The sequence below is a fragment of the Sminthopsis crassicaudata genome, chromosome 4 (assembly GCF_048593235.1).
Source record: "Sminthopsis crassicaudata isolate SCR6 chromosome 4, ASM4859323v1, whole genome shotgun sequence".
Lineage (NCBI taxonomy): Eukaryota > Metazoa > Chordata > Mammalia > Dasyuromorphia > Dasyuridae > Sminthopsis > Sminthopsis crassicaudata.
In genome coordinates, this window is record NC_133620.1 from 10,752,012 (window position 1) to 10,776,880 (window position 24,869).

Below are 24,869 nucleotides of genomic sequence, written 5' to 3' on the forward strand. Positions count from 1 at the left end.
GTGCTAATAGAGTATTGTCCAATTGGTAATTAGCCTTAAGTGCTCGGTTGTCCAACCTCAGTGCATCAACTCAGAGTTTCAGCCCTTTACAAAAACATATGGATTGTTGTAGGCAGTATGCATTCTAGCATCATGTTGGGCACAAGCATGAAGGTGGGGATTCTCAGTTTGGTCTGTGCCTCAGGCATGAGCATAAAGGGTAAAGAGTGGGCACAGGCAAGAGAAACAGTGAAGAATTCTGAGAAAAAATACTATAAAATAATGCAGTGCAAGAAGATGAAATATAATTATACAACTGTGTAAAAAGAAAGAATAATAATAGAGAAATTGAATGCTGTGGCTATAATAACCATGTTTGCCCCCAAAGAAAAGATGGAAAACTACAATATCCATGGAGAGACCATGGATATGAAACAGAGTAGATACTTAATTGTTGTGTTGGTTATTATTGCTGGACTGGGTTTATTTCTTTATCTTTTTAATTTTTTTTTCTATAAAAGAAGATTTCCTGAGAGAGAGAGAGAGACAGAGAGAGACAGAGAGAGAGAGAGAGAGACAGAGACAGAGACAGAGACAGAGACAGACAGAGACAAAGAAAGACAGAGAGAAAAATAGGCAGGGGAGGGAGGGAGGGAGAAAGGGAGAAGAAGAAGATGGAGGGAGGCAGGGAGAGAGATAAGAGAAATAGAGACGGGTAGAGACAGATTTGAAAAGGAAATTGCTATAAAACAAAAATGTCAATAACACTTTTTAAATTATCTCTTTATTTCTTTAAGGTGAATTTTAAGCATAATTTTCCATATGAATCTTTTTTGATTCCCCTAAATATTGACATTTCCTTTCTCAAAATGCCTTGTACTTGACTATTTTGCACAGATTTTTATTATAGATTTATTCAGTATATATAGATAAAAATATTTAGAAAGATACACGTACACATACACATGCACGCCCATATGCACACACCTATGAGCACATGTACACACACACACACCCCATATACCCATTTTGAGCTTATCATGGTCCATGGTGTGAAATGTTAGTTCCATGCCTAATTTCTATCAGATTGGTTTCCAGTTTCCCCAGTAGTTTTTGTCAAATGGTAAACTCTTGATCCCAAAGCTTGGATCCCTGGGTTTATCAAACATTAAGTTACTATCCTTTTTCTTCTGTAGATTGTGTGCCTAATCGATTCCATTGCTCTACCAGTCTGATTCTTTAAAAGTTCCAAATTGTTTTAGTGATTACAGCTTTGTACCACAGTTTGAGATCTGATATTGCTAGTCTACCTTCCTTCACTTTTTCTTTCCATCGATTTTTTTAATGTTCTTGACCTTTTGTTCCTTCAGATGAAGTTTGGTTTTTTCCTAGCTCTCTAAAATGATTCGTTGGTATTTTGATTTGTGTGACACTGAATACATAAATTAATTTAGGTAGTATTGTCATTTTTATTATAATGGCTCAGCCTATCCATGAGCAATCAGTATTTCTCCATTTGCTTCTGTAAGTCTCTGTGTGAAGAGTGTGTTATAATTGTGTTCATATAGTTTCTATATTTGTCTTGGCAGGTAAACTCACAAGAATTTTATACTGTCTGCAACTCTTTCTAGCCCTTCTTACTGGGTTTTTTTGGTAACATAAAAATTCTGATGATTTGTGTGTTTATTTTATATCCTACAAGTTCATTGTTTCAACTAGTTATATTAGTTAATTCTCTACGGTTCTCTAAACAGACCTTCATATTTAGTTTTGTTTCCTCCTTGCCTGTTTTTATTCTTCCAATTTGTTTTCCTTAACGCTATAGTCATGATCAATTCTCTAGGCCAAACTTTCCTCATCTATAAAATGATGGTTTAGACTAATGCCCCCAAAGGATGCTTTCAATTCTAAAACAAAAAGTTTTCTATTATTCTTCTATGGAAGACTAGAATATCGTCAAGAAATCAGGTTGTATTTTTGTTTCTTTGGAAATCCTAGATAGGAAACAATTAGATTCTAGGTAGGTTAGGACCCAACCCACAGAAGATATTCAAAAGATCTTCTGAATGGCAATGACATGTCCTGCAGATTTGGTCTTAGAGCCACATAGCTGATTTTATATGGTTCAGTTCAGTTTTCCATCACTGAGAAGAAGTACTCAATGATGCAAAATGTACCAGCAATATATCGTGGTACAAAAAAGGCTAGAGTTCAGACTAATACAAGTTCAAATTCAGCCTATGATAATTAGGATCTGCTTGACCCTACACAAAATGCTTAACCCCTTGGTTATTTGCATTGTCTTAACAAATTTAAAGTCTATTTTTTTTCCTTTATGCAATATCTTCATTTTCAGAAAAGGCAAGAAAACACATTCTACATGCTACAATCCAGTGGGCCTGACATGGATTTCTGGAATAATACAATGGATCATTAGAGATGGTTGCCTAACATCTACAAAGGGAACTGTGTACAATCACATGTGTGATTATAATGCATGATTTCATCAAGAATTAGTTATTATGCAAAAAAGTCAAAGCTATCTATAGTTATATGACAATGCTCTAAATCACTATTGATTAGAGAAATACAAATTAAAACAAGTAGAAAGCACCACTTCACATCTATGAGATTAGCTAATATGACAAAAAGGGAAAATATTAGATATTGAAAGGTATGTGGGGAAACTGGGATAATATTTCACCAATGGTGAACTGTTGTGAACTGATCCAACCATTCTGGAGAGCATTTGAATTATGCCCAAAAGACTATAAAAGTGTGTATAGCCTTTGATTCAGAAATAATCCTGCTAGGTCTATATCCAAAAGAACTGCAAAAAAGAGGGAAAGCACTTATTTGTTCAAAAGTATTTCTAGTGCTCTTTTTGTGATGACTAAGAATTGGAAATCAAAGAGATGTCCATCAATTAAGGAATGGCTAACCAGGCTGTAGTATATGATTGCAGGGAAATATTATTGTGTTATAAGAAATGATGAACAGGATGTTCAGAAAAACCTGGAAAGGCTTATATAAACAGATGTATAATGACGTAAACAGAACCGGGAGAACACTGTACACTGCACAGCAATATTGTTCATGAAGAATTGTAAATGACTTACCTCTTCTCAGCAACACAATGATCCAAGGTAATTCCAAAAGACTAATGAAGAAGCATGCTATCCCTCTCCAGAATAAAAACTGAAGCATGATATTTTTTTAACTTTCTTTTTTCTTTTTATTTCAGTTTGGAAAAGTTTTTGAGTATGGAAATGTTTTCCATTACTGTACACATATAAACTAAATCTGATTACTTATTGTCTCTGGCAGGGGGAAATTGAGGAAGGGAAGGAAAGATAGAATTTGGAACTCAAAATATTTAATAAAAATGTTTATAAATATAATTATTCATTACAGATAAGCCTCATTTTTTTTTTTTTACAAGATTACTAAACTAAGATGAGGGAAATGAGGTGATGTAGTTTACCAAGATTTAAACAGAGCTTTTAAGTATTTTATGCTACTGTCATAAGGATGGTAGGCTTTAAACAATAATACAGTCAAATGAATTAACAAATCCCAGGACAGTTTAAATTTAAGAGTAACTGTTAATGAGTATCTCAGGATTGAAAAAGATGGCCAGTAAGGCCCCTTCCAACTTTAAATCCATGCTTCTGTTATAATTAGAGAGTAGCATGATAGGATTTAAAAAAGATAAAATGGGGATGGAAAACTATACAGAGTCCTTAAACATCAGTTTCCTAATCCGTATACTGGGTGTGATGCTGACCTGTAGGATGCTCAGAGGAAATACAAGATTAATTTTAACATATCTTAAAAACAGATAATCCCAGCCTAAGGCATGGGTGATGAATTCTGCTATGGCCTTTACCTGGAAATTGAAAGATTCAGCAATTTACAACTGGATCATACCCTTCACCAAAGTCAGAGTGACTTAATAACTCAGTTTGACTCTCGGAATTTTTCCCTAAAACTTTTAAGAATAAAACTTTCTTTACAACTGGATTTTTGTACTTTATATTTAAAATAATGTTATATACTTAAGTATTTTGTGTCAGAAACACTTTTAAAAAATGTTAAATCTTTACTGAAGAGCTCCACATTTTTTAAATTAAAAAAGTAGAGGCAGCTAGGTGGTGCAGTGGATAGAGCAGCAGCCCTGAAGTCAGGAGGACCTGAGTTCAAATGTGACCTCAGAAACTTAACACTTCCGGCTATGTGAGCCTGGGCAAGTCACTTAACCCTAATTGCCTCAGGAAAGAAAAAGAAAAGGAAAGGAAAGGAATTACTGTCAGAAGAGACAGCAGAGACCATTCATTTCAATCCTTCTCTGATCTAATATCCCTTGTAATGTTTCCAACAAATGCCCAGTCTTTCTTTGAAGATGACCTTCCCTCTGAGATTAATGGCAATTTATCCTCTGTGTGTCTTGTTTGTACTTAACCATGAGCCTCTTGAGTTAAGGAGCTAGTATTGCTTCCTTTTTGTATTCCCAGGAATTAATACAGTGATTGGCACCTGGTAGGCACTCATAAATGTTTGTTGGCTGACTGACTGAAGATCTCCTATCTTATGATTCAGCCCATTCCATCTTCCTATAACTCTAATGGTAAAGATACTCTATCAACTTTGGGGTTTGTCCTCTTGGAGCAATTTTATTTCTTCTTCCACATGAAAAATTTCTGAATATGTGAAATTACCATCGTACTATCCATTGAGCCTTCTCTTTTCTAGAATAAAATCCTCTCGTCTTTCACCTGAGCCTACCTGGAACAATCCCAAAGATCTTTGCTATATGGCTGACCTTCCTTGTATAATCTCCAGTTTTTCAACATTCTTCTCAAAATGTCTCCCCAGAAACAAAGGCTGAGTGGTAGAGCACAGCTGGACTATTGTCTCCCTCCCTTTGGATACAGAGGCATAGAACTAGAGAAAAGGCAGAGCTAAGAGATGTAATTACCATAAAATTGATTGGACTCTCCATTTAAAGGAATGAATAAATTAATTAATTAATCTCGTTCCCTTCAAGTCTTTCTTGTTACCAGAATAATCACTATGACTATTTTCATTAAAGCAATCATTTTACAAATTATTGACTGGCTCAGGCCCAAAAAGCTAAATAGCTTCAATGTGGGACCCCAAACCAGGCCCTTTTGCCACTAGATCCACTACACAAAGAATATCTCAAATCAGCTACTTACAGAACATATGAAAGATGAGTCTGAAATTCTGATATCTTGGAAGAATTCTTAGAGAATGATTCCAAATTACAGATGAGTGTCTTCAAGTCCCCTCTGACCCAGCATTCAATGCTCCAGTTCACACCTGAATTCAAAAGAAAACATCACAGATGATGATAAAAAAAAATCTGAACAATTTCAAGAGAGAACAAAATGTGTTTTAACTTGTGTTTGCATATTACCAGGCAAAGCTAAATTTGAGAGCCATATTCTGACTTCCTAGAGAGCCAAAAGCAAATCTGTCTTGTTTTAATTGAACACAGTAGCTTCAAAATGCTCATTGTGAGCATCCTCTAACTAGTGCTGTGAACTTAATAGCTCAGAGAGTCAATATTCCCAACTTCCCAAACTATGTCTATCCACAAACATAATGTAATGTTCTGGTTGATTTTTCTGGAGGTTTTGGGATTAGCCTTCGTTTCTGCAGAGTAATCACCACGAGAATAGCCAGAGATAAAGTCCAAATTCTTTATTATCTCCTTCACAGTCTTGTCTCCTTGCCTGGGGCCTGGGCTAGTTGTCTTGAGGTCCTCTAGAATGTGTCTTGGTTTCTGTGGAGGAAGCAGGAAGACCACTACCACAGTCTCTGTCTTGAAGTCTGTCTCAGTCTGAGAGCTTGCACTCTAGCCTCCAGCTACTATCTTCCCCCAGTCTATTCCAGTCGCCTTCTGAGTCTGCCTTTGAGCACTCTCTGAGTCTGTTCTAGTCCCCCAGGAGAGCCACCAAGAACCTGACCAAAGATGGAATGTCTCTTGCTCTGTCCTTGTTGGCTTCTTATATACTCTACTATAATTACATCATCATAGGTATAAAAATTGTAGAATAAGTGTCTATCTTGTAGAACTATATTAAGTACTAAGTTCATGTACTGAACTAGAGAACTATTAATCACCATGCTAAACTAGATAACCATTGTCTTATCAATTCCACTGATTTAACACCTTGTAAGAATCCTTGTTTCAAGTACAGAGTTCTGGCCCATAACATAACAGTACATTAATAAGTACATAACAAGTAAGTAATAGTACCTGCGAGGTACTATTTATTACTTTAGAGATAAGTTCTACTTGCATCATATTTTCAGAGATTTTCATCAGACTTAAAAGTTACTTAGCTAACTAGTGGACTTACATCCCAAAGAAATACTAAAGAAGGAAAAGGGACCTGTATGTGCCAAAATGTTTGTGGCAGCCCTTTTTGTAGTGGCTAGAATGGATGCCCATCCATTGGAGAATGGTTGGGTAAATTGTGGTATATGAATGTTATGGAATATTATTGTTCTGTAAGAAATGACCAGCAGGACGAATACAGAGAGGCTTGGAGAAATTTATAGGAACTGATGCTGAGTAAAATGAGCAAAACCAGGAGATCATTATACACTTCAATAACAATACTGTATGAGGATGGAAGTGGATATCTTCAGCAAAGAGAAGATCCGATTCACTTCCAGTTGATCAATGATGGACAGAATCAGCCACACCCAGAGAAGGAACACTGGGAAATGAGTATAAACTGTTTGCATTTTTGTCTTTCTTCCCAGGTTATTTTTGCTTTCTGAATCCAATTCTTCCTGTGCAACAAGAATTTTGGTTTTGCACACATATTGTATCTAGGATATATTATAACACATGTTTAACATGTATAAGACTGCTTGCCATCTAGGGGAAGGGGTAGAGGGAAGAAAGAGAAAAATCAGAACAGAAGTGAGTGCAAGGGATAATATTGTAAAAAAAAAAAAAATTACCCATGCATATGTACTGTCAAAAAAAAAGTTATAATTATAAAATTTTAAAAATTTAAAAATTTAAAATAAATAAAAAAGTTACTTAGCTATTCAAACTTTAAATATGCTTGATAATACTAATTAGAGATTAAAGGTTTATAACATTTTTTATATACACTCATTAGATCCCCACAGTAATCCAGGAACCATCTTATCTTACACATGACTGAGTACAGAAATGTAAAGGGCTTATTCTGCACCAGGAACCGTGATCTCTTCACTATCACCCACTTTTGTAATCATCATTTATTAGTATGCATGAGTAACAATATTATTTTTTGTTCTCTTTGTCTTTTTTTGAATTTGTGAAGCTAAAGCAGTATTCAGAGATCCCCATGAGGAATTCCCTCTATCAATGTGAGCCTTCTTTGTAACTTATTCTAAAGAATCGCTAGATGGTCCAGGGAATATAGGACAGAGCTAGAAAACCTGTATTCAAATCCAGCATTAGACATTTACTAGGTATGTAATTCTGGACAAGTCACTTAATTCCAATTGTTTCAAAAAGAAATTACTGACACTAAAAAGTCCCCTTATGCTCATTCCCACCATTGTATGCATCCTATTACTGCTTTAGGCTATGAAAAACAATTTTTTTCTTGTATAACAGCTGGGTAATGATAAGTATGGAAATTACTAACTGGATTCTTTTTTGTTTCTATTATCACCTGCTTGCTTTGCTAGTTACAATCCTATATAAACTCTGTGCACCAGTTACTCTGCAAAAAATGCTTTGGATGGTAGTCCCATCAGTCAGCTAGCTTATTAACTCTCCACTTTAAAATTAAATCAGGCTCTCCTTTCCTCAGTTTCCCTAATATTACATCTTTACATGTATTTGGAAAAAACAAAATATTATTGAGAAAAAAATGAAAACACATAAAATTTTGAAGACACAAAGAAAATTGAGTTTTGATCAAGGAGGAAAAGTGCCATCTAAAAAGATTAATGTTGACACACAGGGTGCTCCCTAAATAATTTAGTAATGGTGATGGAAGCAAGCGGTAACAGAATTAATCAAGAATTATTTATTAAGCAATAACTTTGTGCCAGGTAAGAATTAATAGGTAAGAATCATGTAAACAGATATTTTTAGGACAGATAAAACTTTAACCACTTAAGATTACTATCTGCTTTGATAATAAATTTAATTGACTTTATGTGTTTTCATGCACATTCTAAAACTCTACTATTCTGTACAATGGTAAGAAAAACATTTACTACTCATAATAGCATAGACAAGTCATTTCTATATCATTGAGCTTCAGTTTCCTAAGCTATAAAAAATTTACACAACCTACTTCAGAGTTGCATCAAAGTTTTGTAAACATTATATATAAATGAGCTGTAAATATTGTTATTATTTGTTGTTTTATTAAATTAATTTTAAAAATAACTTTCTATTCTAAGAAGAATCTACCCCTGTCTTAATTAAATTAAATAGCTCATTTCATAAAGGAATAGAACTAAAGGGGGAAAATAGACACTCATTATTTTCTTCTTAATACAACAATTGCTGACTTTGGCAATTTGAAACTATTAATGTAAAAATAGTTTTCTTTTATTCATACAAAAATTTTAATTGGGAGAACATCTTTTTATCTATCCCATTCAGATTTATTGAACAGTAAATTGTCAAATTAAAAACAACTATTAAAATGTTCCAAAAAACTGTCAAAATTTTTAAAAATTCAAAAAATAGGTTATCTAGAACTTTAAAAATCTACCTCTTTGCTGAAGAACTTGGGTGAATGCTGATGAAGAAACAGATGTCTTCCTTTCTGTACTGTTTGCACACCTGGATGAATTTTTATCATTTTGACTCCAAAGGCAACAGTAGAAACTTTCTGTTGATGCAAATTCTGAAGGGTGTGAATCAAGTGAACGAAAGTTGTTGTCAGCCCTTTGATCATCTCTGTTGAAGACAGAACTGTTCTTGAAGACTCCTGAAGGCCAATGGAAGTCAGCAGTTTTGTTTGATGGCAAACAGGAGAGTATGAAATTCCATGGAGGAATTTGATATGCCATGTCATATGCAATTATCATTCGCACAAAATCTATGAAGACAGAAAAAAAGCAAATTAGAAAGCAGTGGAGCATTTGGCTATGTTACATGTAGAAATTTGATGATAGTAGAAAGTTGAAAAATTATTCTTAAAGCTTTCAAAGTTTCAGTCAAGCGACTCTTTAGTAAGCATTACACACACCATAACTCTATCTAACTCAAATTCACCAGTAGATCCATGATCTCATCAATGCCTGCTCAACTCATGTAACTTTTGTGTGCTATTGTCCCATAAATTCAACACAGGAGATCTTTCCAACATACTCCAGGAAGCCCAATCATGGTATGGAATTCCCGAAAGATATGCCAAAAAGAAAAAAAATCCTGAGAGGTTACTACCATGCTAGAAAAATATCAAATATGATTCTATCAAAAAATCATTGATAATTAAGACAGATATCTTTTAATAACTTGGAGAAAGAAGTTTTAGCTTTATCTACTGGTTTCCTCTCCATTGTCTCCAAATATATAGAGATCCTTTCCATCCTTAAAAGACCCCACCATTTCCATAATCTCTCATACTATATTTCTTCTCCATTTCTCAGCCAAACTCCTAAAAAAGTGTCTCTACATTCCTTATCTCCATTTTGTTTTCCCTTACCCATTTTTTGATCCTTTATAATCTAGCTCCAATTGAAACTACTCTACCCTAAATTACCAATGATTTCTTAGAGTGTATTGACTAAGATTAGGAGGGTGGGGTAAATAGATAAGGGAGGGACTTTTAGAGGGAAGGGCATAATAAGCTATAAGAGGGTAAAGGGAGAAGATAAGGTAAGAATGATGGGGTAAAAAGAAAGGCTGAGGAGGAATATATTAAAAATAAGATGAAAGAAAATTCACAAATAGCAATCATAACTTTGAGTGTGAATGGAATTAACTTACCTCAAAAATGGAAACAGCATAATGAATTAAAAATCAAAATCCAACAATATGTTCTTTACAAGAAACACATTTAAAAATGAGAGATACACACAGATTTAAAATTCAGGGTCAGAGTAGAATTTGTCATGCCTTAGCTGATGTGAGAGAAAAAAGGCAGGGGTACCAAGAATAGTATGTTAGCAATACCAAATATTAAACTGTATTATAAGGCAAAACTATCTGGTATTATAAGGCAAAACTATCTGGTATTACTAAGAAACAAATGTACATCAATATAATAGAGTAGATATAAAACTTACAGCAGCAAATAAACATAATAACCTTGTATGTGACAAGTGTGAAGACAAAGATTTGGGAATAGGAATTCATTATTAGGTAAAAAAAAATCATTGAGAAAACTAGAAAACAGTATGGCAGAAACTGGGTATGGACTAATATCTCACACTATGTACCAAGATACAGGCAAAATGGATACATGATCTAAATAGATTTTCCAAGAAAATTAGAACAATGTGGAACATGTTATGATCAGCACTATGGATAGGAGAACAACTTATGAAAAACAAGAGATAGAAGGCAAAATTAGGTATAAAGCTGATAATTTCAATTCCATTAAGTAAAAAAAAAGTTTTGTTTTGTTTTTTTAACAAATAAAATAAATAAAACCAAGATCAGACGGAAAGCAGAAAATTTGCAGGGATGGGGAGAGGATTTATCTTTTATTAGATAAAGGTCTCACATCTAAAATATATAAAGAACAATGTCAAATATATAATAATATGAGTCATTCCCCATATGATAAATGGTTCAAGGACATGAAGAAATCAAAATAACATAATCATATAAAATGCTATAAATCATTATTGATTTAAAAATGAAGATTAAAAAAAAAAACTTGAGATATCATTTTACATTTACCAACCAGATTGACTAAAATGATAGAAGGGAAAGTAATGAATGTTGGAGAAGATGTGGATAAATTGGGATATAAATTCATTCTTGATGAAATTGTGAAATGATCCATCCTTTTTGGAGAGAAATCTGGAATTATGCCGAGTTATTAAACTATACATACCCTTTGATCTAGCAATACTACTACTTCATCTATTTCCAAAGATTATTAGGGGAAAAGAAAAGGAACTTATATATATATATATATATATATATATATATATATATATATATATATATATGTTTATTTATATACACATACATATAGACATATGTCTGTGGGGTATGTGTGTGGGTATCCATTTGGGTCTAATAATGGCCTTCTCTAGAGCAAGCAGTGGGAAAAGGGAAGAGAAAAAGAAATTTACATGAAAATTTTGTTGTATTTTCAAAAGAAATAACAGGTTGTGTATAGATTTACAGTTTCATATAAAATCATTTATTTTATTGATATAAAAATTCTTATTTTATTACATAAATTTAAAATAAAATTAAAAAAAAAAAACTAATCTCCCCTAAGATACCAATGATCTCTTAACTGCCATATTTGATTGTCTTTTCTCAGTGTTCATCATCCCTGACCTCTTTCTTATGGCCCTCTCTTTTTCTTGGTTTTTTTATAACATTATTATCTCCTGGTTCTCCTCTTACCTATCTTTCCATTCCTATATCAATTTTATGTCTATTAATTATGGGGATGCCCCTACTACTCTTTCCTAAACCCAATTTGCTTTTCCCTCTATTTTTATCACCTTCATCAGCTCCAGGAATTCAATTATTATCTCTCCATAAATGACTTCCAGTTCCATATAACCATCCCCATTCTCTTCCTGGAAATTTAGTACTGTATCACCAGCTGCCTAATGAGTTTGTCAAACTAGATGTTTCATAAGCATCTTAAACTCAATATATCCAAAATAGAAATCATTGACTTACTCAAAACTCACATCTCTTCAGAACTTCGCTTTTAATATGGAATTCATTACTATCCTTTTAGCTACAGTGACCTCTTACTCTTCACGCACATGTTCAATATTTTGTCAAGTCTTGGCATTTCTTCCTTGACAACATCCCTCATCTATGTTGGTTTCCCTCCACTCAGACTTCCATCACCCTAGGTCAGACATGACTTCCTTTTGATTGGACTATCACACTGGCCTCCTAATTAGTCTCTGCTTTGTCTCTTCCCATGCTAACTACCTGCATATAAGCTAAAGGAATTTTTGAAAGTACAGTTATAATCATCTTTTATACATCCTCACATATTCAAAAAGCTATTACTTATAGTGAAAACTCCTCTCCTTGGCATTTGAAGCTCTTCCATTTTAGCCTTTTTTCCTTTCTTTCTCATTCATTACTCCCTTCCATGTGCACTAGAATTCAGTCATATTGATTTGTTTGCTCTTCCTCAAAATGATAGTCTTACTTCTATCACTTTACCACTTCACTGGCTGTTCTTCATGTGAGGGATGGACTCCTTTCTTATTTCAGCCTCTTCAAAGCTTTACTTTCCTTTAAAACTCAGTCCAAACATCATCTTCTACCCGAGACTTTTCTTGGTCATCTTCCCCTTTTCTCCATCAGATGCTACCGACTTCTCCATCAATTCTTTTGCATCTGCTTTGGACACACTTCACAGATTTCTATCTATATGTTTTGATTGTAAGAGGGATGATACCCCATGGGCACATATACTACAGATGCTTGACTAATTCCATGCTAAAGAACTTGGCATTTTGGGATGGCCAATAATCCCCTCGTTAGTTCCTTAAACCTGTGATTGCAGTAGGAGAGGAATAGAATATGTTTTAAAAGTTCTCCCTCTTCTTTTGAATGTCCTGTATGGCCAACAGGTTTTTCTAGCTGGACTTTTTTTTTTCTTTTTTAACTTTTATTTATACGTGTGTGTATACAATGTATACATATTTATACAATTATCATTATGAACAAGAAAAATGAGATCAAAAAGGGAAAAAAATGAGAAAGAAAACAAATTGGAAGCAAACAACAAAAAGAGTGAAACTGCTCTGTTGTGATCCATACTCATAGCCACAGCTCTCTCTCTCTGGGTACAGACTTTTTAAACTTTTATTTATACATGTATGTATACAATGTATACATATTTATACAATTATCATGCTGAACAAGAAAAATGAGATCAAAAAGGGGGAAAAAATGAGAAAGAAAACAAAATGCAAGCAAACAACAAAAAGAGTGAAACTGCTATGTTGTGATCCATACTCATAGCCACAGCTCTCTCTCTGGGTGCAGATGGCTCTCTTCATCACATGATCATTGGAACTGCTTTGAATCATTTCATTGTTGAAAAGAGCCACATCCATCAGAACTGATCATCTTATAATGTTATTGTTGCTGTATATAATGTTCTCTTGTTTCTACTCACTTCGCTTTAGTTCATGTAAATCTCTCCAAGTCTTTCTAAAATCATACCCCTGATCATTTCTTATAGAGCAATAATATTCCATAACATTCATGTACCATCATTTATTCAGCCATTCCCCAATTGATGGGTATCCACTCAGTTTTCAATTTTTTGCCATTATAAAAAGGGCTGCCACAAACATTTTTGCATGTGTGGATCCCTTTCCCGCCTTTAAGATCTCTTTGGGATACAGGCCTAGAAGAGATACTGCTGGATCAAATGGTATGAATAGTTTGATAGCTTTTTCGACTAATTCTAAATTGCTCACCAGAATGGTTGGATTAGTTCACAACTGCAACATCTTGTTAGACTTTTAATGGAAGATATGGAGATTGCCTAAGTAGATACAATGGTAGGTATTCAATCTACAAAGAACTTGGGCCTAGAGGTTCCCACTTGCCTTTTTTATTTTGCATTTTCTTCCCTAGTAAAAGTAAATTTAATACAACAAACACTTGTTAACTACCTACTAAGTGCCTGATTTTGTGCTGAGTGCTGAAAATATAAATAAGAAAAAGAAAGATTGTTCTTGCCTCCAGGGAGCTTACAATCTAAAAGGCAAAGTAGACAATACACAAAAGTAAGATGAAAAGGGAGGGAAAGTACCAGAGAATACTTAGTTTCAGGGCATGATGGTAACCATAGTGTCAAAACCCAGAGGAGCAGTTAATGACAAATGAAGAGCTCTCTGGGAATCTTGAGGCTACTGATGAAGTGAAAGTATCAGAGCTGAAGCAATCTATAGCAGTTTCTGGATAATGAGCTTCTTGGGGGTGGAAGAGAAGCTCATGTTAAAGGTGGAGTCAAAACCAAACAAAGCAGTTAATAGCAAATGGACACCCAACAATAATCTCAGAATGGGAATAATCAGCCTTGGAATCAGCCTTGTAGATTCAAGGAATCAGCCTGTATTTTAAGCTGCCTAATGGCTTAGAGAGCTTGTGAATCAGAGGGGACATCCCCCAAAGTGAAATGATGACCTTCTGCCCAGGTCTGCAAGGAGATTGGACCTGAAGGGAATGATTTAGACTGTAGAACTGGAGCAAAATGGAAAATGTCTAGTCAGCAGCCATGTCTTAATGTGTTAAGTCTCAGCTTCTTGAGAGAATATAATAGTAGTGAAAAGTAACTTTATCCTCTTTTGTCTTCAATGAATGCCATTTGTAGACCATGTCTCTCTCTGTGTGTGTGTGTGTGTGTGTGTGTGTGTGTGTTAAACATTTCTTTTGTGTAGAAAAAATAAACAGCCAACCTAGATCTAAGCTGCTGTGGATGTTGAGTACCTTTCTACTTCTGCCCAAACTTCTGATTTAATCAAGAAAGAGTAGGAGAAGAGGAACCTTTCTCATTAAAGTCCAGGCTCCCTGAGGACATAATCTGCTCACTCCAAGAGTGGCTCCAGAGGGAAAATAAGGATGTATACTTCAAAGTTTTTAAAAAATCATTTTTGAAATCACTTTTTACAAAACCTTTGTTTGGATAATTAGTTCTGGATCATCCTGTTTTATCTCTACATAGGAAGAAAACAGAATTAAAAAGAGCTCAATGAATATGAGATATTAGAGATTAGAAAAAAATCACTATTACAAAAAAACTTAACAATATAACTCATTAAAAGCACATTAGCAAATTAATGGCATATGACAAATTCAGCATATTAAATCTGAATGGACAAACAGTTAGTTTAGGCCTTTTATTAAAAGTAAAATCCTACCATGATTCTCTTTCTGCAATATTCATTTTTTCTTCCAACAACTTTTATTATTTTTTTTTAATCAGTTGCTATCTCAAGAGTAATCATGTAGGATTTTTTGGGTTTTTTCTTGCTTAACAAAACAAAGAATATATAACATGACTCATTGGCTGAATTAAGTTTTTCAACCCTAATAGAAAGATGCAGTCAATTGGAATGAACTTTAACCTCACATCCTTGAAAAAGAAACTGGGATGAAAAGTGTAGTTATGCAATAAAGAGATTGATTCTACAATGGACAGTGAGTTCTTCATCAACTTCATCAGAAAGAAAAGAAGGTCCAACATTGTCATTTTGTTTTCTTTAGTAAATGCTGTTTTATTCCTCAGATGGAATTAGTTTTGCTCAATCCAACTAGACACAATATTCTCCTTTTAAATATTCGATGTATGTTTTACTTTGTTGTTGTTGTTGTTTGCTTGCATTTTGTTTTTGTTCTTGTTTTTTTTTTTTTTTTTTTTTTTTCCTTTTTGATCTGAGTTTTCTTGTGCAGCAAGAGAATTGTGGAAATATATATAGAAGAATTGCATAGGGGCAGCTAGGTGGAGTAGTGGATAGAAGTCAGAAGGACCTGAGTTCAAATCTGACCTCAGACACTTATATGTCTTAGCTGTGTGACCTTGGGCAAGTCACTTAGCCCCAATTGCCTCAGCAAGAAAAAAAAAAAAAAAAGAATCGCACATGTTTAACATGTATTGGATTACTTGCTGTCTAGAGGAGAGAGTAGAGGAAAGGGAGAGAAAAAAAATTGGAATATATAGTTTTGCAAGGATTAATGTTGAAAACTATCTTTGTATGTATTTTGGAAATAAAAAGCTTCATAAAAATTAACAAACAAACAAATGAATGAATGAATAAATAAGTATTCTATGTGACCAAGGATTTGATATCTTCTTAACCAGGAATATTCCAATATGGAGACCAAAAAGGTAACTAAAACACCTTCTTACAGGTGGCCCTTCTTGATATTTTGATCTTCAAGTGACTCCTTCTACCAGTTTCTTTGGGGAGACAAGGAAAGAAAATAGAGAGAAAGGGAGAGAGGGGACAGAGAGAGGAGAGACGAGGAGAGACAGATAGATAGAGAGAGGCAGAAAGAGAGAGAGATTCAGGCAGAGTCAGATAAAGACAGAGAAAGAGAAGAGGGAAGAGAGAGATTCAGACAGAGACAGAGAGAAAAAGAGATAAAGACAGAGACAGAGGCAGAGAGAGAGGATAGATGAATGTGTGTGTGTGTGTGTGTGTGTATGTGTGTGTGTGTGTGTGTGTGTATGTGTATACAACTAGGGTCACAAAGTATCAGTCATAATGGAAAGGATATATGACTTTTCCAATGTCATATAGTCAATATAAATCAAAGGCAGAACCGAATCTAAGTCCACTCTGCCAAAATCCAGGGCCAGCTCTTTATCATTCACTCCATTACTTCTCTAAAAAGGATTTAAAAATAGGTTCATTTTCTCTCTATAAATTCTAAGGGTAGTTTTTTTAAAAAGGTCTTCAAAGGAGTTTTTTCTAGAGAGAAATTATATGTAAGGCCATATCATATGAAAGTGTAAATGTTGAATGAAGCCAGACAGTCTGAGTTAAAGAGAGCAAAGAATCAGAACAAAGTGTCACAGAATCAGAATTGGAAGGAACTTCCAGTCACTCTGCCAATCCCTACTTAAATAAGAGCTACTCTTCTGTATGTTCTACAAGTAGTCCTCCAGCCCATGTTTGAAGACCTCTAATGACAGGGCACTTCCCATCTCTCCAGGCAATTATCCCTTGGATAGTTATAATTGTGAGATTTTTCCAGTGCCCTTTCCCAGTATTCACTCCTGCTTCTTCCTTTAGGGGCCAAGCAGAATAGCTGTTACCTCTCTTGCACAATTGACCTTTATTTTGACACTGGACTTTGGTGGGCTCTAGAAGAGAAGCTGAACATGCTAAGTAGCTCTGCCCCACTTATATCCAATTCAAGCATAAGGGAAGACGTCACCCTCATGATATTATTGGTCCTTTCTGAAAAGGAGGAACAACAAGCAGGAAGAACAGGGGGAAGGACTTCCAGAGAAGATGGTATTAGTTAAATCTGGTTACAAATATTTTGAAAAATAGGCTTCACTATAAATATTGTGGTTTAAGTTTAAACTTAACTCCTCCCATAGAAGCTGTATTTGTGCAAAAGTGTAAACTGAATTGGGAGAATGTTTGTTTTCATTGTCTTTACCTTGTTATCTGAGAGTAGTAGTCATTGACCCTTGGGGAATCAAAGTACCAATTCAAGAAACTGGGAATTCCTCCTTCTCCTCCTCTTCTCCTCCTCTTCCTTTTCTTCCTCCTCCTTTTTCTCCATTCTTCTTTTTCCTCCTCCTCCTTTTCCTCCTCTTCCTCTTCTTTCTCTTCTTCCTCCTCTTTTTTCTTCTCTTTCTCCTTCTCCTTCTCCTCTTCCTTCTCTTCCTCTTTCTCTTCCTTCTGTCCCTCCTTCTTGTTCTCCTCCTCCTCTTTGTCCTCTTCTTCCTCTTCCTTTTTTTCTTCTCCTCTTCCTCTTCTTTCTTTTCCTTTTCTCATTCTCCTCCTCTTCTTTCTTGTTCTTTATTTTTACTTATTCTTAAGGTTTTCTTTTCAAAGAAACTGGAAAAATTCACTTTTGTTCTGCAGTTTTCATTTTGATTTCTTGAAATAAAGCTCTGAAAAGACAAGCTTTGAAAAGCTTATTGTGTTTTAAGTGAAGCTACTTGACTCTGCCTTGAAACCCCAATCACTCTGGCTTTATTGAATAGCCAGGAGAAGCTACCCAAGCCTCAGTGGCTTATTGTTAGGTTTATTTTTAATTAGTTGTTTAGATTTTAAATGACTCAGAATGGGCACAAATAGCAGTTTTTTGTTGTTGTTGTTTTTTTTTTTTTCTATTCTACCCAGAAATTCTGAAAGCCATCTCTTCCAGATCAGTATCTTTGTGATGGTAAATTAAACTATCTTTTGCCTCAACTTTACTCTAAGCCCTCAGATGTAGAATAGGCGTGGCCTCAGATAAAGTGAGACCTGGGAAAAACCTTAATTTAGAAAGGACCAGGTCACCCATTGTATCCTGGGCCATTGCTGGACATCTTGACTTTTGTCTCTCACTGGACTCCAGTGACTACAAAAGAGAGAGTGAATCTAAGTTCTTTGAGCAGTTCTGCCCAGCTCATATCCAATTCACACATAAGTTAAGACATCATTAAGCTACTATTCCTCAGATTTTTTTTTTTCCTTAATGTGGATAGATTCATATATAGAGACTTCAATAACATTCTAATCAGAGTGAGAAGAAGAAGAAATAAAAGACTAATTGTTAATCAGATGTCCTCCAGTTTCATATGAAAACCTACATTATATTGACACAATGAAGAACAGGATGGAATGAGGGAAGGATGAAATAAATATTGTCCCACACATATGGGTTATACTAAAAGTATAAAGTCAATATTTTAAATACATTCTATAATTGATCTATCCCCTAAACTAAAATCTCTAAATTCAAATTAATGACACAATAACATTATTTTTAAAAAATAAGATATGATCCTTAGCAAGTCACAACTTGGAATTTTCTCTTTTCCTCAAACATATGTCTTCCCTCTTTTGTGGATTCAATATACTTGATATGCATGAAACTTGAGGAGAGGTGTTATCCATAATTGTTGAATTTTGACGCAAAAAGATTTACAGTTAGATTTCTTGAGACAAAATCTCTCATAATTTAAGGAGTTTCATAATGGTTTAAGAACAAAAAAACAAACTTACCCCACTGGAGCAATGCCACAAAGAATTTTTGAAAAAACATCTTGTTCTAAGATGTGAGACTGGAAAATTAATCTGAAATGGAAAAAAAAAAGCTTTAAAGAGAGAATTATACTAAGAAAATTATATATTAAAAAAGTAAAGAGCAGAGTTTATCAGTATAGTTTTATCTTCCATGAAGAAGGCCCCTATGTAACATGCAATTATTGGCTACCACCAATCTATTCCACTGCTCATACTACCTTTTACAATTTTAAATAATCATATAATCAACAGTGTTCTGAGTTCTTTTATGGCAAAACAAACTAAAGTAGATTTCATAGAAGAGTGACTATTTTTAACTAAGTGGAAATACTCACAGTGTTAATTAACTATCGAACAGTCAATCTCACACTGTGAATGGTATTGGGAGATCTCCAGCCCTCACATACAATTGGTCACCTCCCCAGCTCATTTCCTGTCTCTGATTTTCATTATAGCAGCTATAAATCCACAAGGTTATCATGCTGGCAAGATGGCAATGCACACATTCATTTCTAAAATAATTTAGATTATGATTTTAGGAACTAATAGTTTAATGGGGGAAAATAAGTTAAATAACTCCCATGAGGAAAGCTACAAGTAGAAACTTAAATAAACTTAAAAGCAAACTATTTTTAAAGTTTCAATTAAGACTGATCTATCTATCTATCTATCTGTCTATTTATCTATATGTGTGTATGCACACACAAACACACATTTATGTTTATAGATGAAGGGGATTCTCTGAAGAATAAAGACATTGGAACTAAGGAATATATAAATAAAACTTATAGAGTAATGATTAGCATGTATTGATCAATCAATCAATCAAACAACATACAGTTAAGCTACCACCATGTGTCAAGGACAAAGCTGAACCTGGTAGGGTTGGGGAAAATTTGGCAGTCTTTATACTCCACAAGCTTAACCTCCATTCTTATTGTGAACAACCTCTCAAGGCAACTTTCATTAAAATAAAAGCTCTTTGAAGACAAAATAATTAAATATTTCCCATAAACCCTGAGGCACCAGAGTTCAGAAAACATTACAGCTAGTTTTGGGCCTGATGACCCATAATGACTCTGTTCAGTGAAAAACACCTTATTGACAAAGGGATCCATGAAAACATTGATCCTCAGTACAAATGTGGATGCTCTTTTGTTCAAAATAGTTTGTGCAAATGTGTTATAATAAACAAAAATAAATTACTATTTATAAAATTTTGGTTATGGTCAATATCACCATCAAAGTCTCCTCAATGATTCAAGAGTTAGTAATTGACTCTGTTCTTCTCAGAAAACCTGGTCCCAAATCATTCATTTCATTCTAAGTATTGATTAATCTTTTTATTATCTTGTTAATATTCTTAAGTTTAGACTTTTCCTTCTTTACCTTCTTTTCAGTAATTACAGAAAATGGTCTTCTGTCTTCAAGATAGAGCAAAATCTGCTCATTAAAAACAACAACAACAACAACAACAACAACAACAAGATAGTTCTGTGAAATAAATCTAAACTTCCTTGATGTAGTCTCACTTCATTTTACAGGGAAGGAAACTGAGGTCCAGAGAATATTAGCAACTTGTCAAGGTCACATGGTTAAGGATGGAAATGGAACTAAAACTGAGGTCTGTAGGTTCTTGGTCCAGAGCTTTTTCCATTGCACTGCACTGCACATATGCATCTTTAGAAGGAAATCTAGGTACATTCCACAATCTTTTACTCATTTCTAACCCATTTCTTCCCTTCTTCTTAACTTTCCTTTTGGGGGAGGTATAAATACTAATTTATGCTGGAAACTCCAGGAAATTATCAACCCTTATCATTGCTATTGGAATATGAATTTCTCCTCTGAGGTCATCTCTCCCTAAAGGATCAGTGGTAAATAACTAAGTTTCCCTGAGATATTAAAATTTCATTTCTGTATCGAACAAACATTTGTCTACCTAGAGCTAAAGCCTGAGAAGGAGCTCAAAAGCAAATAGTATTAGAAAACCAGGTTCAGACAAGGTATAGAATAGCATGTACAAAGATCACAGAATCCCAGCAGCTGACAACTGGGATTTCGGAAGGACATCTTAGTCGAACCTGAACGTGACCAAGAGTCCAAACTGCGCAATAGTATAGACTTGACTCCTGGGAAAAATTAGTTTGAGGCTAAATAAAATCATAAATAAAAATAAAAATTATGGATGAATAAGGATCTTTCAAGAAAAACACAAATTGTTGATGCCCTCTGCACCAACATCCTAACTTGTCCCTGGGAAGGATAGAGAAAATCTGATAAATGCCACCTTGTAAGATGATACTCACTAGCTACTATCTCTTCTATAGATAAGGTTGATTAGAATAGCAATTGTCAAGTTTTTTGATGTCAAGATGCATTTATGTTCTGTAAAATGATTGAGGATTAAAAATGATTAAGGCAAAAAAAAAAAATGATTAAGGCATCAAAGTAGAGAAAATATTGGCCCTGTAGTAAGGAAGACCTGAGTTCAAATTCAGTCTCAACTAATCACCAGTTGTGTGACCTTCCTCAGTTTCTTTATCTATAAAATGGTAATAATAATAATAATAATAGCACTTATCTCCCAAGATTATTGTGAAAATCAAATGAGATAATTTTTATGAAATGCTTAGCTCTGTGCCTGGTACACAGTAGGCAATATAATTGTGACAAATGTTATTGTCTTTATATGCAGGATTTTACTGGCACCAAAACTTGCAAAAGCCAATTGTTAAAATTTACAGTGTAAGAATTTATACTTCCGAATACAAATTGGAGTTTTGTTGATTTTCTGAACTAAAGAACATGATAAAGAAAATGTTAGTCTAGACTAAAGTAAAAAGTGTGCTGGGTGTATTTTTTTTTTAGAAGAGCTGATTGTTAAATATTTATCATCATATAGTAAGTTCTTATCAATATTTATTGGAGTAGAAATTAAAGAGGTTAATTTTATTATAAAAATAGTTTGGGCATTGTAGACCCTCCAAAAGAATCTCAAAGACCCACACACATATTTGGGGTATACAGACCAGAAAGAAGACAGATTGGTTCTACTTTGTCTTAGAATATGTGCTGCTTGAACACAAGGAAGCAGTATCTAATCCATTTCTGGATGTGCAGATGATGCATAAATGAGCTCCAGCTTCATCTACTTTTTGTCCTCCATAGGATCTGCTCTATTAGGTGTAAATACCTTTGGCAAATAGACTCCTTTCTGTTAATATTTCTGCTTAATATTTGGAGGGAGAGAAGGACACACTCCAAGAAAAACTTCAGCTTGAAAACAGGAAGACTTGAGGTTCAAATCCAGCCTCAGACACTTTCTAGCTATGAGAGTCTGGAGAAATCACTTAATCTCTCTTTGTTTTAATTTCTTTACCTGTAAAAGCCACAATAATAGCATCTGCTATCCAAGGTTATCATGAACATAAAATATCACATTTGTAAAGTTCTTTGTGAACTTCAAAGCATTAAATGAATACCAGATAGCATAAGTACAAAGTTGTTTCTGCTATTATATCTTTCAAGGAATTTGTTTAATTTTGATATATGTGGGGGGGGGCACTTTTTTTTTTGTAGGAGAGACTTATTTGATTCTACCAAATCTGTTTTTTTAATAGTTTACAGACAATAAAGTGTACTCTTCTGTTCTCAATATTTTTCAGGTAATTTTGTGATGGCAAAGATATTTTCCATAATGGAATATTGCTTTCAAAAGCCTTCCTGTTCCCTGATAATATTCTTAAGGATAATTTTAATAAATGCAGAAATTCTTCTAGAAAAATCTTACATAGAGGCAGAGCCAAGATATAGGAGAAAGGGCAGGGACTTGTCTGAACTCTCTGAAATCCCCCTTCAAACAACTTTTAAAAATGCCTCAAAACAAATTCTGGAGCCACAGAACCCATAAAAAGACAGGGAGAAATAGTTTTCCAGCCCAAGACAACCTAAAAGGTGAGAGAAAGGTATCTTTCACCAGGCTGCTCTAGCATAGGCAGCAGTGCTCCTGCTAGCTAGCAAACCAGGAGGAAGTCTTAAATGTAGCAACAGGGCCTGCTTCTGGATCTCGTAGTCCACAGATGGTGAGTGGGTCATAAAACTTGTCACAAGATTACAAGGGTTCTTTTGCTGTCACTATGGACAGGGTTCTAATGTATTGCCCATATTTAGATCCAGGTCATAGCCCTAAGTCACAGTTGCAGGATGAGGAGGAACACTAGCACACCAGAGTTTGAAGCCCCAGGGGAGCAGCAGGGATACTTGTTGCGTGCTGTCGTCTCCATCCTAACAGATACTGGTCACAAACTCAAAGCAGAAGAGAGTGCTTAATTCACAGACCAGAGCACAGGACAGGAAAGTAATAAACACATTTCTCCTTAGATCATACCTCCCTGAAAGAATTAGGATACTTAGGAGTATAATTAGACAGAGGGCATGGATATGACTTGAATATTATGAGATGATTAGTACAAAAATGAAGTTAAGAGATGAGAAAGAGGAATCCACTAAAAGAAGGAAAAGGGGAGAGGAAGAATGGGTAAATTATCAAAAGAGGCATGAAAGATTTTTACAGAAAAGGGGAAGATGAGGGAGACGATGGGGAGTGGGAAAAGCACATGAACCTTTTTCTCATCAGATTTGACACAGTGAGTCAAATATAAAATTCTATCTTACCCTACAGGAAAGTAGGAGAAGAGGAGAAAGAGAGAAAGGGGATGAGGATCTTTTTTTTTTCTTTCTTTTTTTTTTTTTTTCTGAGGCTAGGGTTAAGTGACTTGCCCAGGGTCACATAGCTAGTAAGTGTTAAGTATCTGAGACCAGATTTGAACTCTGGTCCTCCTGAATTCAAGGCTGGTGCTCTATCCATTGCGCCACCTAGCTGCCCCCAAAGGATGAGGATCTTGATAGAAAGCAAGGCATATTGGAGGAAGTAGTAATCAGAAACAAAATACTTTGGGGGATAGACAGGGTGAAAGGGAAGGAAGGAGAGAGAGACAGAGACAAAGACAGAGACAGAGTAAAATAAACAGAGGGTGAAAAGGGATACAGTTAAAAAAATAAAAATAACTAAAAAATTTTACAGCAAGTTTCTCTGCTAAAGGTTTTATTTATCATCAGATAGAGAACTGAGTTAACATTTTACAAATAAGAGCCATTCCCCACTTAATAAGGCAGTTTTGAAACAAAGTAATCAAAACCATTCAGAGTCATATGAGAAAGTGCTTTAAATCACTATTAATTAGAAAAATGCAAATTTTAAAAAAAGACTGTGACCACTCCATACATATCAGATTGACTAAAAAGATAAAAAAGGAAAATAAGAAATATTGGATGGGGTGTGGACATTTTGAGATATTTATACTCAATTGGTGGAGTTGTGAACTTATCCAATCATTCTAGAGAGCAATTTGGACTTATGCCACAGGACTAACAAACAATACATACCCTTTGACCCAGAAAAACCATTACTAGGTATATATCCCAAGAAGAACAACAACAAAAATAGACTTATAGATATGAAAATATTTATAACAGGTCTTTTGTGGTAACAGAGAACTAAATATTGCGAGAAGGGATCCATCAAGTGAGGAATAACTGGGCAAATTGTTGCATATGATTGTGATGGAATACTATTGTACTATATAAGAAATGAAGGGCAGGATGCTCTCAGAAAAACCTGGACTTACATGAGCTGATGTATAGTAAAGTGAACAGAACCAGAAGAACATTGTATACACTAACAACAATATTTTATGATGATCAACTGTGAATGACTTAGCTGTTCTCAGCATTACAGTGTTTCAAGACAATGCAGAATTTATGTTGAAAACGATGCTTTCTGTCTCATGAGAATGGACTGATAAAATCTGAATGCAGATCCAAGCATACTTTTTATTTTCTCTGTTTTTTTTTTTGTTTCTGTTTTTTGTTTAATTTTCTTTCATAACATGCCT

General features: G+C 34.6%; 1 protein-coding gene across 8 annotated transcripts in view; it reads right to left on the reverse strand.

Moving 5' to 3' along the window:
• The window catches only part of LEPR (leptin receptor), a 130,558-nt gene that overhangs the window by 46,815 nt on the left and 58,874 nt on the right, over positions 1-24,869 (reverse strand). For all 8 annotated transcript variants that reach the window (XM_074265725.1, XM_074265724.1, XM_074265726.1 and 5 more), the window contains 3 exons: positions 18,892-18,963; positions 8,748-9,077; positions 5,199-5,322 (listed from right to left, as the gene is read on the reverse strand). In XM_074265725.1, coding sequence (XP_074121826.1) covers positions 5,199-5,322; positions 8,748-9,077; positions 18,892-18,931 — 494 coding nt within the window. In that variant the 5' untranslated portion in view covers positions 18,932-18,963. The remainder of the gene's footprint in view (positions 1-5,198; positions 5,323-8,747; positions 9,078-18,891; positions 18,964-24,869) is intronic.